The sequence below is a fragment of the Peromyscus maniculatus genome, chromosome 12 (genome assembly GCF_049852395.1).
Source record: "Peromyscus maniculatus bairdii isolate BWxNUB_F1_BW_parent chromosome 12, HU_Pman_BW_mat_3.1, whole genome shotgun sequence".
NCBI lineage: Eukaryota > Metazoa > Chordata > Mammalia > Rodentia > Cricetidae > Peromyscus > Peromyscus maniculatus.
This window is the reverse complement of record NC_134863.1, coordinates 3,181,084-3,193,444: the sequence shown is the minus strand read 5'-3', so window position 1 is coordinate 3,193,444 and position 12,361 is coordinate 3,181,084. Positions and strand designations below refer to the sequence as shown.

Below are 12,361 nucleotides of genomic sequence, written 5' to 3'. Positions count from 1 at the left end.
GCTTCTATGTATATGCACCATGTGAGCATACTGCCCATGTAGACCAGAACAGGGTGTCACAGCTCCAAAAACTGGAGTTATAGTTGGTTATTAGCCACTGTTTGTGGGCTGGGAATTAAACCAGACCCTCTGGAAGAATGGCCAGTGCTCTTAATCACTGAAGCCCAGCATTTGAAATTTTGAAGAAGAAAAACAAATGAGGCTGTTTCACATGTATCTGATATTTCAGGCCATTTAGTAAATGCTTTATGTTTGGACACTGAGGTTTAACATTTGAACAAACAGACATACATCATAAATTGGACATTTCATGGAAAGTATGTTACTGGGATTTTAATGTATGTTTAAATATTTACATATAAAAGATCTTATCTGAATGGAAACCACATTAAGACAATGTTTGCAAATCTATTTTCCTGTACAAAAGGTTTTAGGAACAATGACACTACCTGACAATAAGAGTAAAGGGTGCCAGCAGAGGGACGTTTACTCATCAGCAGGCTGGGAAGTACATCAACATGTCCTTAGAACAGGTTTCGTGGCAGACGAACGGTACCAGTATACACCAACGTATATTTTATATTAATATTTCACTAACATTCTGTACCAAGGAGCAGAATAAGCTTTTGAACATGAAATTGAATACAGAGATAGTGTCCTGATCAGGATTATGAACTTGCACAAATATGAAAGTACTAACGTTGAAGTCTACTGTTAGAAGTTAAAGCAGCAATATAGAAAGGTGAACAGAACGTTGGTAAAATTCAGTCACAGAATTTCTTCTATATTAAAACCTCATTAAGTGCAGTTTATCCCATAGTACCAGCACAAAGTCACAGCTATGTAAAATAAATGAGAATCTACAGATTGCCTCTGACATGATACTTGGAAGAATACTGGAAAACTGGAAAACATCATATATCAGAGAAGAAAAGGCTTACTAACAATGCTACAGAGAATCAGTAAAGCCACTGAAAGACTTCAAAACCCTAGGAGATAAATGGAAAGAGGAAATTCTCTTGAATCATTTGATTAAAAAGTTGCAGTGCCTGGATTTGCTGCCCAGACCACAGGCACTTCTTGATGGATGTCTCTCTCATGGCTTCTTTCTGAAGAGTCTTCTGAGAGCTCCCATCAGGTCCTTATTCCTTAGACTGTAGATGAATGGGTTCAACATGGGGGTGACCACACTGTACATCACAGATGCTCGTGCAGTTGAGTGTGAGTTTTGGGTAACAGAAGAACTAAGGTACACACCCAAGAGTGTAGAATAGAATAATGAGACAACTGAGAGATGAGATGCACAGGTGGAGAATGCTTTGTACTTCCCCTGTGATGATGAGATTGCACGTATGGAGGAAACTATCTTAGAATAAGAGTAAAGGATGCCAGCAAGAGGACCACCACCCAGCAGTACAGCTGCAAAGTACATCACCATGTCATTAGGAAAGGTGTCATTACAGGCAAGTAGTACCAGTTGATTAAGCTCACAAACAAAGTGAGGAATTTTCAAGTCAGTACAGAAGGACAGCCGCAATGCCATTGAACTCTGTAGCAAGGAATTCAATGCTGTTGTGACCCAGGACCCAAGAACCAGCAACCCACAGAGGTGGCGGTTCATGATGACCGTATAGTGCAGAGGGTGACAGATTGCCACATATCGGTCATAGGCCATCACAGCTAGAAGAAAGTTGTCCAAAACTCCAAATAGTATGAAAAAGTACACTTGGGCAATACAGCCTTCATATGTTATCTCCTTGTTCTGTGTCTGTATATTCACTAGCATCTTTGGGATGCTAGCAGAGGTAAAACAGATGTCAGCAAAGGACAGGTTGGAAAGGAAGAAGTACATGGGTGTGTGAAGATGGGAATCTGTAATTGTGGCAATGATAATGAGCAGGTTCCCAAGCAAAGTGACCAGGTACATGAACAAAAACAGTCCAAAAAGAAAGGGTTGCCATCGAGGATCCTCTGAAATTCCCAGGAGAATAAATTTTGAAATTTGTGTGTCATTTTTCATCTCCATATAGCTAATGTAACAAAAAAGGAAAAAGTAACCTGACACAATTACATTACTATATACAACAATATGTAACATTGGCCAGACAGAAAAGCTATATTTTATATTATACTGTCAAGACATTAATCCCTATTTTGTGTATGAGTGCATCATTTTTTAGAGAATTCTCTTGTATGACTCACTTGGGACTACTACTTGAAGCTTTACCCAAGAAGAGTCGAAGACAAATGTTTTTAATGAATTCTTTGTTATAGTTGGGAAATACAATATTGGTCATGTTCCATATATACTCCTGAGATTATATTTCATCATGATCATTTTCTACCCAGTGATTAAATACATATAATGCATTAGTTCCATAATCAAAGATAGACACATAGTTTATTTTTTTTTAAAAAGTCTCCAGGGATAATATTGTCTAATTAGCTCAAGTGGTCCCTGAGAGCCTGAAAGGAACAAAAACTTCCTTGATTCTGACTGCACTTCAAACCCAGTCAATCCCTTGAGGGGTCACAAAAACAATACAACATCAAAGCAAACTACTCAGAAGACAAAATATTTTATCAATTTGGTGTTCACATACTTATAGGTTGAGCTTCCGTTTGGTGAAAAAATAAAAGGAGAATAGAAGAACACATACAAAATCTAAGATTCATTATCCTGCACCATTGAAGATTAATTTGAATTTTAACTTACACATAATAATTGAATATATTATAGTATGTAATAAATTCAGATTGTATGTACATGTATATATGACCTAATAACCAAGTCTAGATAATTCACATATTTACCACCAGGAATCCCGGTGGTTCAAGCATTCAAAAGATTCCCCTCTAGATACTGTGAAGTTTATGGCACATTAGCTGCAGTCACCTCAGTGTGCAAAGCAGGGATCCATCTTCTTCATGTCTTGTTGTGACTCCCTGTCCTGCTACTCAAGCCTCCCTATCCCTCAATTTCCACTCCTTAGCCTTGGAAAGTACTAATCCACTCAATTTCTGTAATAGAAATGTGTTAGGTTCCACAGTGAAACATTAATGTGTCTAGTTCTGTGGCATGTGCCCGATACAGAAAGGCAAATACCAATAATTTATCATGTGGACAATGGCAGATTGGACCTCCATTTTCCCATTGAGTATATTTTCTGTCTTACTCTGGGCTTTCAGAATTTATCTCTTTGGATGAATAGCACTGGGTCACTATAATTGTGCCTGATATCTTCAAACTCTACAAACAGATGTTATATTATATTATAAAGTCCTGTACCCACCAGGACAGTTATACCTTCTACACTAAATAAAGTGCTGGATGTGCCTGATCCCTGAGGGCATATGAACATGTATTACAGCATATTTTATATTGAAATTGTAGTTGAAGATCCAAATGAGAAGTATTGTTTTATTCTCATTTCTATTTTCACAGTTGGGCAAATATATTTGCATTATTTGGAATAAGGTTTTTAAAAGGAGATATTATGTAACAAAAATGGTGGCAGAGGAATGAGGTCAGATTTAACTAATTCACCCTAAAACGTGGATTAAACAAATTAAGTAGAACATCAACTAATGTTTCCAAGAGGAATTTATAAGTGAATTGGAAGTGACCTACAAACAAATGAATACCATAATGTTTCTGAAACATTGTGGTACAAAGTAGATGCTCAGTAACTATTTATTAAATTAATTGGGAATTGAGTCTCAGTGTATTTAGAATTGTAACACATACTAATGTGTTATTTAAATCAGCTATATAGTCTATCTTTTTAATTTTTAAAAATTATAATTATATAACTTTTTCCCTTCTTTTTACTCCTTCTTACCCTCCCCCATGTCCTCCCCTCCTCATTCCTTCCAAGATTCATGGCCTCTTTCTTTGTTATTATTACACACACACACACACACACACACACACACACACACACACACGTAATAGATATCCATATATACTTGAATATATAAATACAGCCTGATGAGGCTATTTAGTGTTGCTTGTATGTATATGATTTCAGTAGGGACTGCTTGTTATAAAAACTTAAATATTTAAATAAAAACTTGAAAATATGGCTATCAATCTAGAGTAAGATGATACCAGTGCTCTAGCTAGCATATTACAAAATGTCAAAGTAAAAAAATGGTGTGAAATCAAGCCATACATTTTGAAAGAACATTTTTTTAAAACCCTATATATATAGATATCATGAACAAAATTATCTGCAATGCTGCAAAAACTCAGTAGTAAGAAGAGATATATATTTAACAAAACAGAAAAAGCCTAAAGTAAAAACTATGTGTAAAGACTCATAGCATAGGTTAAGTATAAGATAATCAAGCTATTGTCTCACCTCAGAAATAGGGAACAGCTTCACTTCACTGCATGTTCCTCCACAGTTAATGGAATGTCTCACTATACTAACAAATTAATTACAAAGACCCTTAGATAGAGCTTCCACTTGGACAAAACTCACTTCTCTTTAGATGACTGTATCAATGCATTAATCAGAGAAGTATGTAGGTGGCTGCTGACAATTGTAGCCTCCTGGCCAGGTGACCTTACATACGTGTTTTTGTTTTTGATCTCTCAGGCTCCTTTCTGTCACACCTGCTGAGCCTTCAGACTCACCTGGATAGGGCTTCTGGATGAAAAGACCCAGATTAGAAATCTAATTTTCTCCCTAGATGGTTGAAAATAAGGACTGAAGATAGTTTTAAGACAGTAGGAATGGGTCATGCATCAGCTTCTAAGGTTGGTGAACATGCTAAAGAAAACAGATAAGTCCTGTGCATAGCAAGGTTGCAATGCAGAGGCAAAGGCAGGGAGGTATTTAAAGCTCCACAGACCTGCATATTGTGTACGTTATTCCCTCCTGTCATCTCCAGCCCTGATTACACAATTTTCCTATGGGACTTGGATCTTCATAGAAAAGAGCTTTTCTTGTGGTGTCTGTTCCCAAGACACCTGATTAAATGTCAGGTGAATCAGACTTGATTTATTCATCTCTATATACTTGTCTACCTTCCAAAAATATAACCTACTAAGACCATTACATCACTCTGGCCTAATGCTTGCTTCACATTTGTTTTGTATCTTTTCTAATGAGTAGGTCCTGTAATGAATATGCCTCATGAGTCCTCCAAAGCCTTACTTCATTTGAGTATACAACTATAAATATCTTGAGGAATGCTATTGTTCCTGTCTAAAACAAGGGGGTGACTTGTGGGTTTTTTTTTTTTTTGACCAAATCATGATCAATCCTTGGCTTCATTATCCCTTTGCAAAATAATTATAATATTATAATAGCGTAAAGAGGAAACACTCAGAACTTTTCATTATAGTCACAAATCCAAAACAGGTGAAGAGTGTGGCATGGAAATTAGTAGGATAGAAAGTATTATCTTGCAAATCAATGAAGACATTCATGATATTCAGAAACACAAGAAATTTGTCACCCTTAAATCACTACTACTGAAAATAAAGAAACCTTACACAACTATGAGGACTAACATCAGATTCATGGAACTAAATGAAACCACATTATGTCAAAGGCCTACTGATTCAATTTACCATTTCAAAGAACCAGATTTTAGATTTGTTGATTCTTTGCATTATCTTTGTGTTTCCTTATTTTTTCCTATTATTTTTGCATTTTCTTCATACCTACTATATTTTGATTGGGTTTGTCTTTCTTTTTCCAAATTCTTATGTTGCATCAGTAAGTTATTTATTTGTGCCCTTATCATTTTTTAATAAGGATTCATAATGTTATGCTTCCTTCTCAGGTCTTTATTTGTGCCCCAGAGGTTTTTTTGTGATGTCTTCATTTTAGTTTCATTACAGGAATTTTTATGACTCATTCATCATTGTTATTGAGTCTCCATGAGTTGGTTTAATTATTAGATATCCCTTTGTTATTGATGTAAGTTTATTGTAATGCAGTCAGAAAAGACACACAGAATCACTTCAATTTTTCTGTATTTGTTAGCATTTAGAATCATATTTAACTACAATAGAATTACAACACTTTCCCTTTTCCCATTTCTCCACCAGCTTCTCCCAGGGACCTTCCCTTCAATATCTGCCATACCTCTCATTCTCAATTTGATAGCCTATTTTTCCTGATACTGTCGTTGTTCTAGTTTTGTTTATATAGCCATTTCTAGAAAGACTATTTCACAGCAGACTTCCTGGTATTCTGGCTATTAGAACCTTTCCACACACTCTTCCATGATGTTCCCTCAGCCAGAGATGTAGGAACTATCCATTGGGACTGGAATTTCCACAATCCATTGATGTCTACATTGTGTGGAGTTGTGGTTCTCTGTGATAGTCTCCATTTGCTGTAAACAGAAGCTACTTTGGTGAGGGGTGATAGATACACTTATCTAGGGGTCAAAGGATAAGATTTAGAATTGTGCTGGTCTAGCAAAATGGCACTAGTAGATTATTTTCTAAGATCGATGACCTCGCTTGCTCTGGAAGCATGGCTAGGTATCTAGTACCAGGCACAATTTGCCTCCTGCTGAGTGGTCCTTACATTTAAGGACCACTTAGACAGTTGGTTGCCACCAACATGTGAGTGTCACTAATTGCATTTTATGAATATTTAGCCATGTTGTTCATTGTTGTCATTCATAGGATTCAGAGCTGGTTAGGATTATCAGTTGACTTCCTGACACAGAGACACATACTAGTTTCACTCATTTTAAATATAGTGTAGGAAACACTAGCCAGAGCAATTAGACGCCCCCCCCCCAAAAAAGGAAATTAGAAGCATACAGATAGGAGTCAAATAAGAAGTCAAATTATCCCAATTTGCAGATGATATAATATTATACATAAGAGACAACAGAAATTCTACCAGAAAAAAAATAGAGAAAATCAACAATTTCAACAAAATAGCAGCATAAAATATCAACTTGCAAAAATAAATAGATTTTCTATACACCACCAATAAATACTGAGAAAGAGATCATAGACACACTCTTATTTAGAATAGCATCAAAGACAATGCAATATTTTGAAATAGACCTAACAAATGATGTGAAAGACTTCCATAACGATAACTTCAAATCTATAAAGAAAGAGATTGAGAAAGACACTAAAAAGGGGAAAGACATCCAATGTTTATTGTGGAAGCCCAAATTACTCAGTTTCAGAGAATCTGAGCTTGCTTTACCTAGCAGAGCTGCATAAGGAGATGATTTGACCATGGGTATGGTTACCAGCTATTTGGAAGGGTCTACACTTGGCTGTGCAGTGTGCTTTGATCTTTTAAGGTCTTTTGCCCTGCCTCTTGGCATTGTTATAAAAAAAAAACCCTTTTAAATAAACCAAAAAGGCCTTTGGATAATAATCCAGGCCCTCCTGAAGCTATCCTGTGTTTCTGTATTTCTTTTCATTGACTAGGTCTCTCTTTCTACCTAATATTTCTTATTCTTCTCTCCTCTTCCTAAGAACCCTAGAAAAGGTGGGAAAGGTGGGAGCTGGACTCTCAAGGCCTCCCACAGATGGTGCCAGAACATGGGACTTAGATACAAAGGATAAGAGATGGGGGGTACTGCACAAAGCAGGGGCAGGGCATGCCCGGTCATGAATTAATAAATTAAGTTGAGATGGTGGTATTCTATTCTCAAGGAGTAAAATTTGAAATATAAAGCAGAGTAGTTCAAGTTAAGTTGCAGCAAGTAGTTAATGTTAGGCTGCACAACAAGTCTCTCTCTCTCTCTCTCTCTCTCTCTCTCTCTCTCTCTCTGTCTCTCTTTCTCTATTAAAGTAAGTCATAAATTTAATTTGAGAAATGTAGGCTTATGTATATTATGGTAGAATGGACTTTAGGTCTAAGAATATGGTGAAGGTTTAATATAAAATAATTTAGGGTAGCATAGTCCTCCCATCCCCTGAGCATGGACAGGAGGATCTGGGACACAGAAAGTGGCATCCAGGACTGAGCAGACATTGCAAACCAGGCAGTCCAAGAACAAAAAGCCACTTCAGAGACTGCCAGCTTCAGAAGCCCCCACTGAAAACAGCAGCAGCTGAATATCAGTGGCTGAGACCTGTGGGAGAGGTGAACTGCCCCCACTTGGAGTGAAGCAGAGACTTCAGATACCAATGGCCGGAGCAGGTCTGTTGCCTGAAGCCAGAGTTCCTGGAAGCCAGAGCCCAGCAGAGGCACTGTGGGAGAGGCTGACAGCATGCCACTGTGAGCAGTAGAAGCGCTGTGGAGAGACTGATGCCCCAGACAGAGAAGTGGCATCAGCAGCACAAGCAGAAGCAGCCAGATGAGCAGTTGAGACACCCTGGAGCCCAGGGAACTGCTGAGGTGAGGCAGAGCAGAGCTCCAGGATGAATGGTAGAGGCATGCTGGAACCGAGGAGAGCCCAAGCTCCCAGCAGCAGGCTTGTGGCAGGTCAGGGAACAGGCACTGAGTCTGAGTGTGTTCCAGAGACACTGGAGGTCCTAAGGCAGTGTTTGTTTGTGCAAATGAGGCAGTGCACAGGGGACACAAAGACGACCAGCAGAGCAGGTAGTGGAGCCAGGGATGCAGTGGCTGTGCCTGGCTGTGCCTGGCTGTGCCTGGCTGTGCCTGGGTTTCCTCCTGGAGCCAGCGTTGCTGTTAGAAAGCAGGGGCTCCTAGTTGCAGGAGGAACCTTGAGCTCCTGAGGTGAGAGGCAGTTGAGCGCCCTTGGCCCCAGGAAGAGACCATAAAGAAAAACCAGACTGGGACAAAGGCTTTGCTGCTATTTGGTATCCAATGACTAGGACCGTGGAAGTCAGCAGCCAGTGCCATGAAGTTTCTGTTTGCTGGCTATAAGAAGGTCTCTTTTGAAGAGGATTCTGCACCAGCCACCTTTTGAGTTGCTAAATGTGGAGCTAATAGATCTTTCCCTGAACAAAATTGCCTAAGGGAAGACTATGGATTGCAAAGTGCAGCTGAAGCTGAGAGTGAAAGTTCAGACTCTGGTTTGAACTGAATTATTAAATTCAGGGGAACTGCAAAAAGTTTTGGTTATGGGACTCCTCATATTTGGAGCTGTTTGCTTCAGAGTCATTATGACTGACAGCTATACAAAGACTTTAGGGCAGCTGATGAGCCAGGCCCTAATTTTGAGCACTCAGAGGAACTTTAAGACTTGTATCAGAACTGTCTTTTTGAACTTTTCAGGCTTAAGAAATGAGATGGACAGGAGTGGTTCAATGGTAATGGAATTGTTTTGTGTGTGCATATTTGTTTTGTTGACTGTGGTGACTCACAAACTTTGTGTAGAAATAGAGAAGTTTGGGATTTTTCTTTTTTTTCTTTTCTTTTCTTTCTTTCTTTTTTTTTCTTTTCTTTTTTTTTTTTTTTTTTTTTTTTTTTTTTTTTTTTTTTTTTTTTTTGGTTTTTTCGAGACAGGGTTTCTCTGTGTAGCTTTGCGCCTTTTCCTGGTACTCACTTGGTAGCCCAGGCTGGCCTCGAACTCACAGAGATCCGCCAGGCTCTGCCTCCCGAGTGCTGGGATTAAAGGAGTGCGCCACTACCGCCTGGCTGGGATTTTTCTAACCAGGCTCAAGATGTAGCTTAGAAAATTATAAAGAAAAAAGGAAGTTAGTACTCCTCAGTCTCTTTAATTAAAAAAAGTTTTCTTGTCCCTTGAGTGAATTAATGTTAACTTGTGTTGATGTGTTCTATGTTTTGATAGTTCTAATAAGAGATTGCTTTTGGATGTTTGCTAAAGTTTATGAAATGTAGAGTTTGCTTTTGGATATAAGTTTGTAAGAATTGTAATTGTGTATAGTAATATTTATGTTAGAATTATGATGTTAACCTTTTAATGTTAATGGTGATGTCAAGGAGTTCTTAGGTGTGATGTGGTTGCTCCAGCAGTTAACTGATTTATTTGATGAGGTTGCATCAGGAGTTTATTGATTAAAAAAAGGGCTTGGTGCAGCTAAGACTACTATGGACATCTTAGAACCATTCAAAAAGGTCATTTATCTTGGTCATCCTCTACTCCTTTACTAGGAGGTATGGCAGCCGTAGGGAACAGGAATATTACTATGATTATTCTAGCTACTTGAAAGCACTTAGCAGAAAGCTGATTCAGAGCTGCATGGAGTTAAGCTCTCTACCCTCATTTGAGATTTATATTATTAAGAAGGGGGAATTTGTGGAGGTCCATATTACTCAGGGTCAAAGAATGTGAGCTTGCTTTACCCAGCAGGGCCTGCGTTCAATTCCCAGGAACCACATGGTGGCTCACAGCTTCTTGTAATGAAATCTGGTGCCCTCTTCTGGCCTACAGGGAAACATGCAGGTGGAATACTGTATACATAATAAATAAATACATCTTTAAAAAATAAAATTAAAAAATTTAAAAAAGGTATCATCCATATAATGGTAAATTATAGATTGAGAAAACTGTACATGAATTATTTCCAATGGCTGTTATATAAAATATTGGCACAGACTGGGACTGTTTAGCATCCCTTGTGGGAAAATTTTCCATTGATATCTTTAACAGGCTGAGAATTATTATAAGCAGGCACTGTAAAAGCAAATTTTTCTTTATTCTTTTCTTGTAGAGGTATAGTGAAGAAACAGTCTTTTAAATCAATAACTATAATAGGCCATCCTTTAGGTAACAGAGAGGGCAAGGGAATTCCACACTTTAAAGAGTGAATTGACTGAATTACTTTAATTATGGATCTCAAATCTATCAGAATTCTCCTTTTTACAATTTCTTTTTAATAAAAAATACAGGAGAATTCCAAGAGCTAGTTGATTCTTCAATATGTTGAGTATTTAGCTGCTCTTGTACCAGCTGTTCTAAGGCCTGTAATTTTTCTCATGTCAAAGGCCATTGTTCTACCCAGACAGGTTTGTCTTTTTAAAGGTAGGGCTGTTGGTACTTCTGAAAGATCAACAGCTGTTGTGCCCTGTTCTTGTATAATCTGAATGGTTGGTGAGTGTTATTTATAGTACCTTTTAATACTTTTGCCAGAAACATATGTTGCTTTATGATTTGTTTCTGAGAATGGAAGAAGGTTAATCTGGGTATTCCATTTCTGTAACAAGTCATGACCCCATAAATTCATTGTTATTTTAGCTACATGTGGCTTCAATTTTCCTCTCTGCCCTTCTGGCCCTATGCATTCAACCCATCTTGCGATTTGTTTTTAATTGAGATAAGGTTCCAATCTCTAATAACTGAAGATCTACCACCTGAAGAGGCCAATTTAGATATCATGACTCTGGTGGAATTACCTGCCACTGATGTGGGATGGTCTGTATGTCAAATTGCTCTGAGTACCCTTTGGGTTACATCCTGCTGGTAATGGCGTTTGATTGTTGAAGGAACAAGTAGGGCATTTCTTTACTATTTCTTTGGCTTGTTGGCAGGTTATGGAAAAATCCTTTTTTAAACTTTACTGTTGACATGATGTTTTTTATGAAATTCTGACACCTCCAGTACATTTCCTATCAATAATTCATCAATCTCATCATTGCCTTGTGCTAGAGGGCCTGGCAGACCATTATGGGATCGAATGCGAGTTATATATAAAGGATGACTCCTTTTCCTGATTGTATCTTGTAACTGAATAAATAGTGAAGTTAATTCTGAACTATCAGGGATAAATTCTGCAGTCTCATGAGGAAGGTAGAGGCTTATATAGAGGAAAAGACAAACAAAAAAATGGGAAGAATGCTATAAAAAACTAGAGGAAAGGACAAATAAAGTAGAAGAAAACAATAAAACCCTGGAAGAAAACACAGGCAATAGATAATGCCACAGCAGTAAACCCCAAAGAAGAGAAGTACACACACACTACCACCAAAAAAATAACAGGAATGAACAATCACTGGTCATTAATATCCCATAATATCAATGGACTTAATTCACCTATAAAAAGACACAGGCTTACAGAAGGATACGAAAGCAGGACCCATCTTTCTGCTACATACAAGAAACAAACTTCAAATTCAAAGATAGGACACTACCTAAGAATAAAAGGCTGGGCAAGACTTTCCAATCAAACGGTCTAAAGAAACAAGTGGGTGTAGGCATCCTGATATCCAGCAAAATAGACTTTAAACTAAAATCAATCAAAAGAGATCAAGAAGGGCATTCAATACTCATCAAAGGAAAGATCCACCAAGATGAAGTTTCAATTCTGAACATTTATGCCCCAAACACAAGGGCACCAACATATGTAAAAGGAACATTACTAAAGCTTAAACCACATATAAAACCCCACATATTAATAGTGGGAGATCTCAACACCCCACTTTCACCACTGGACAGATCTCCCAAATAGAAATTTAACAGAGAAATAAAGGACTTAACTGATGTTATGACT

General features: G+C 37.9%; 1 protein-coding gene across 1 annotated transcript; it reads right to left on the bottom strand.

The window, feature by feature from the left end:
• Nucleotides 1-1,084: 1,084 nt before the first annotated feature.
• Nucleotides 1,085-2,026, bottom strand: LOC102915827 (olfactory receptor 7A40). The gene has a single exon (XM_006993028.2). The coding sequence runs from the start codon at nucleotides 2,024-2,026 to the stop codon at nucleotides 1,097-1,099; it is 930 nt and encodes a 309-aa protein (XP_006993090.1). The 3' UTR covers nucleotides 1,085-1,096.
• Between the last annotated feature and the right edge of the window lie 10,335 nt (nucleotides 2,027-12,361).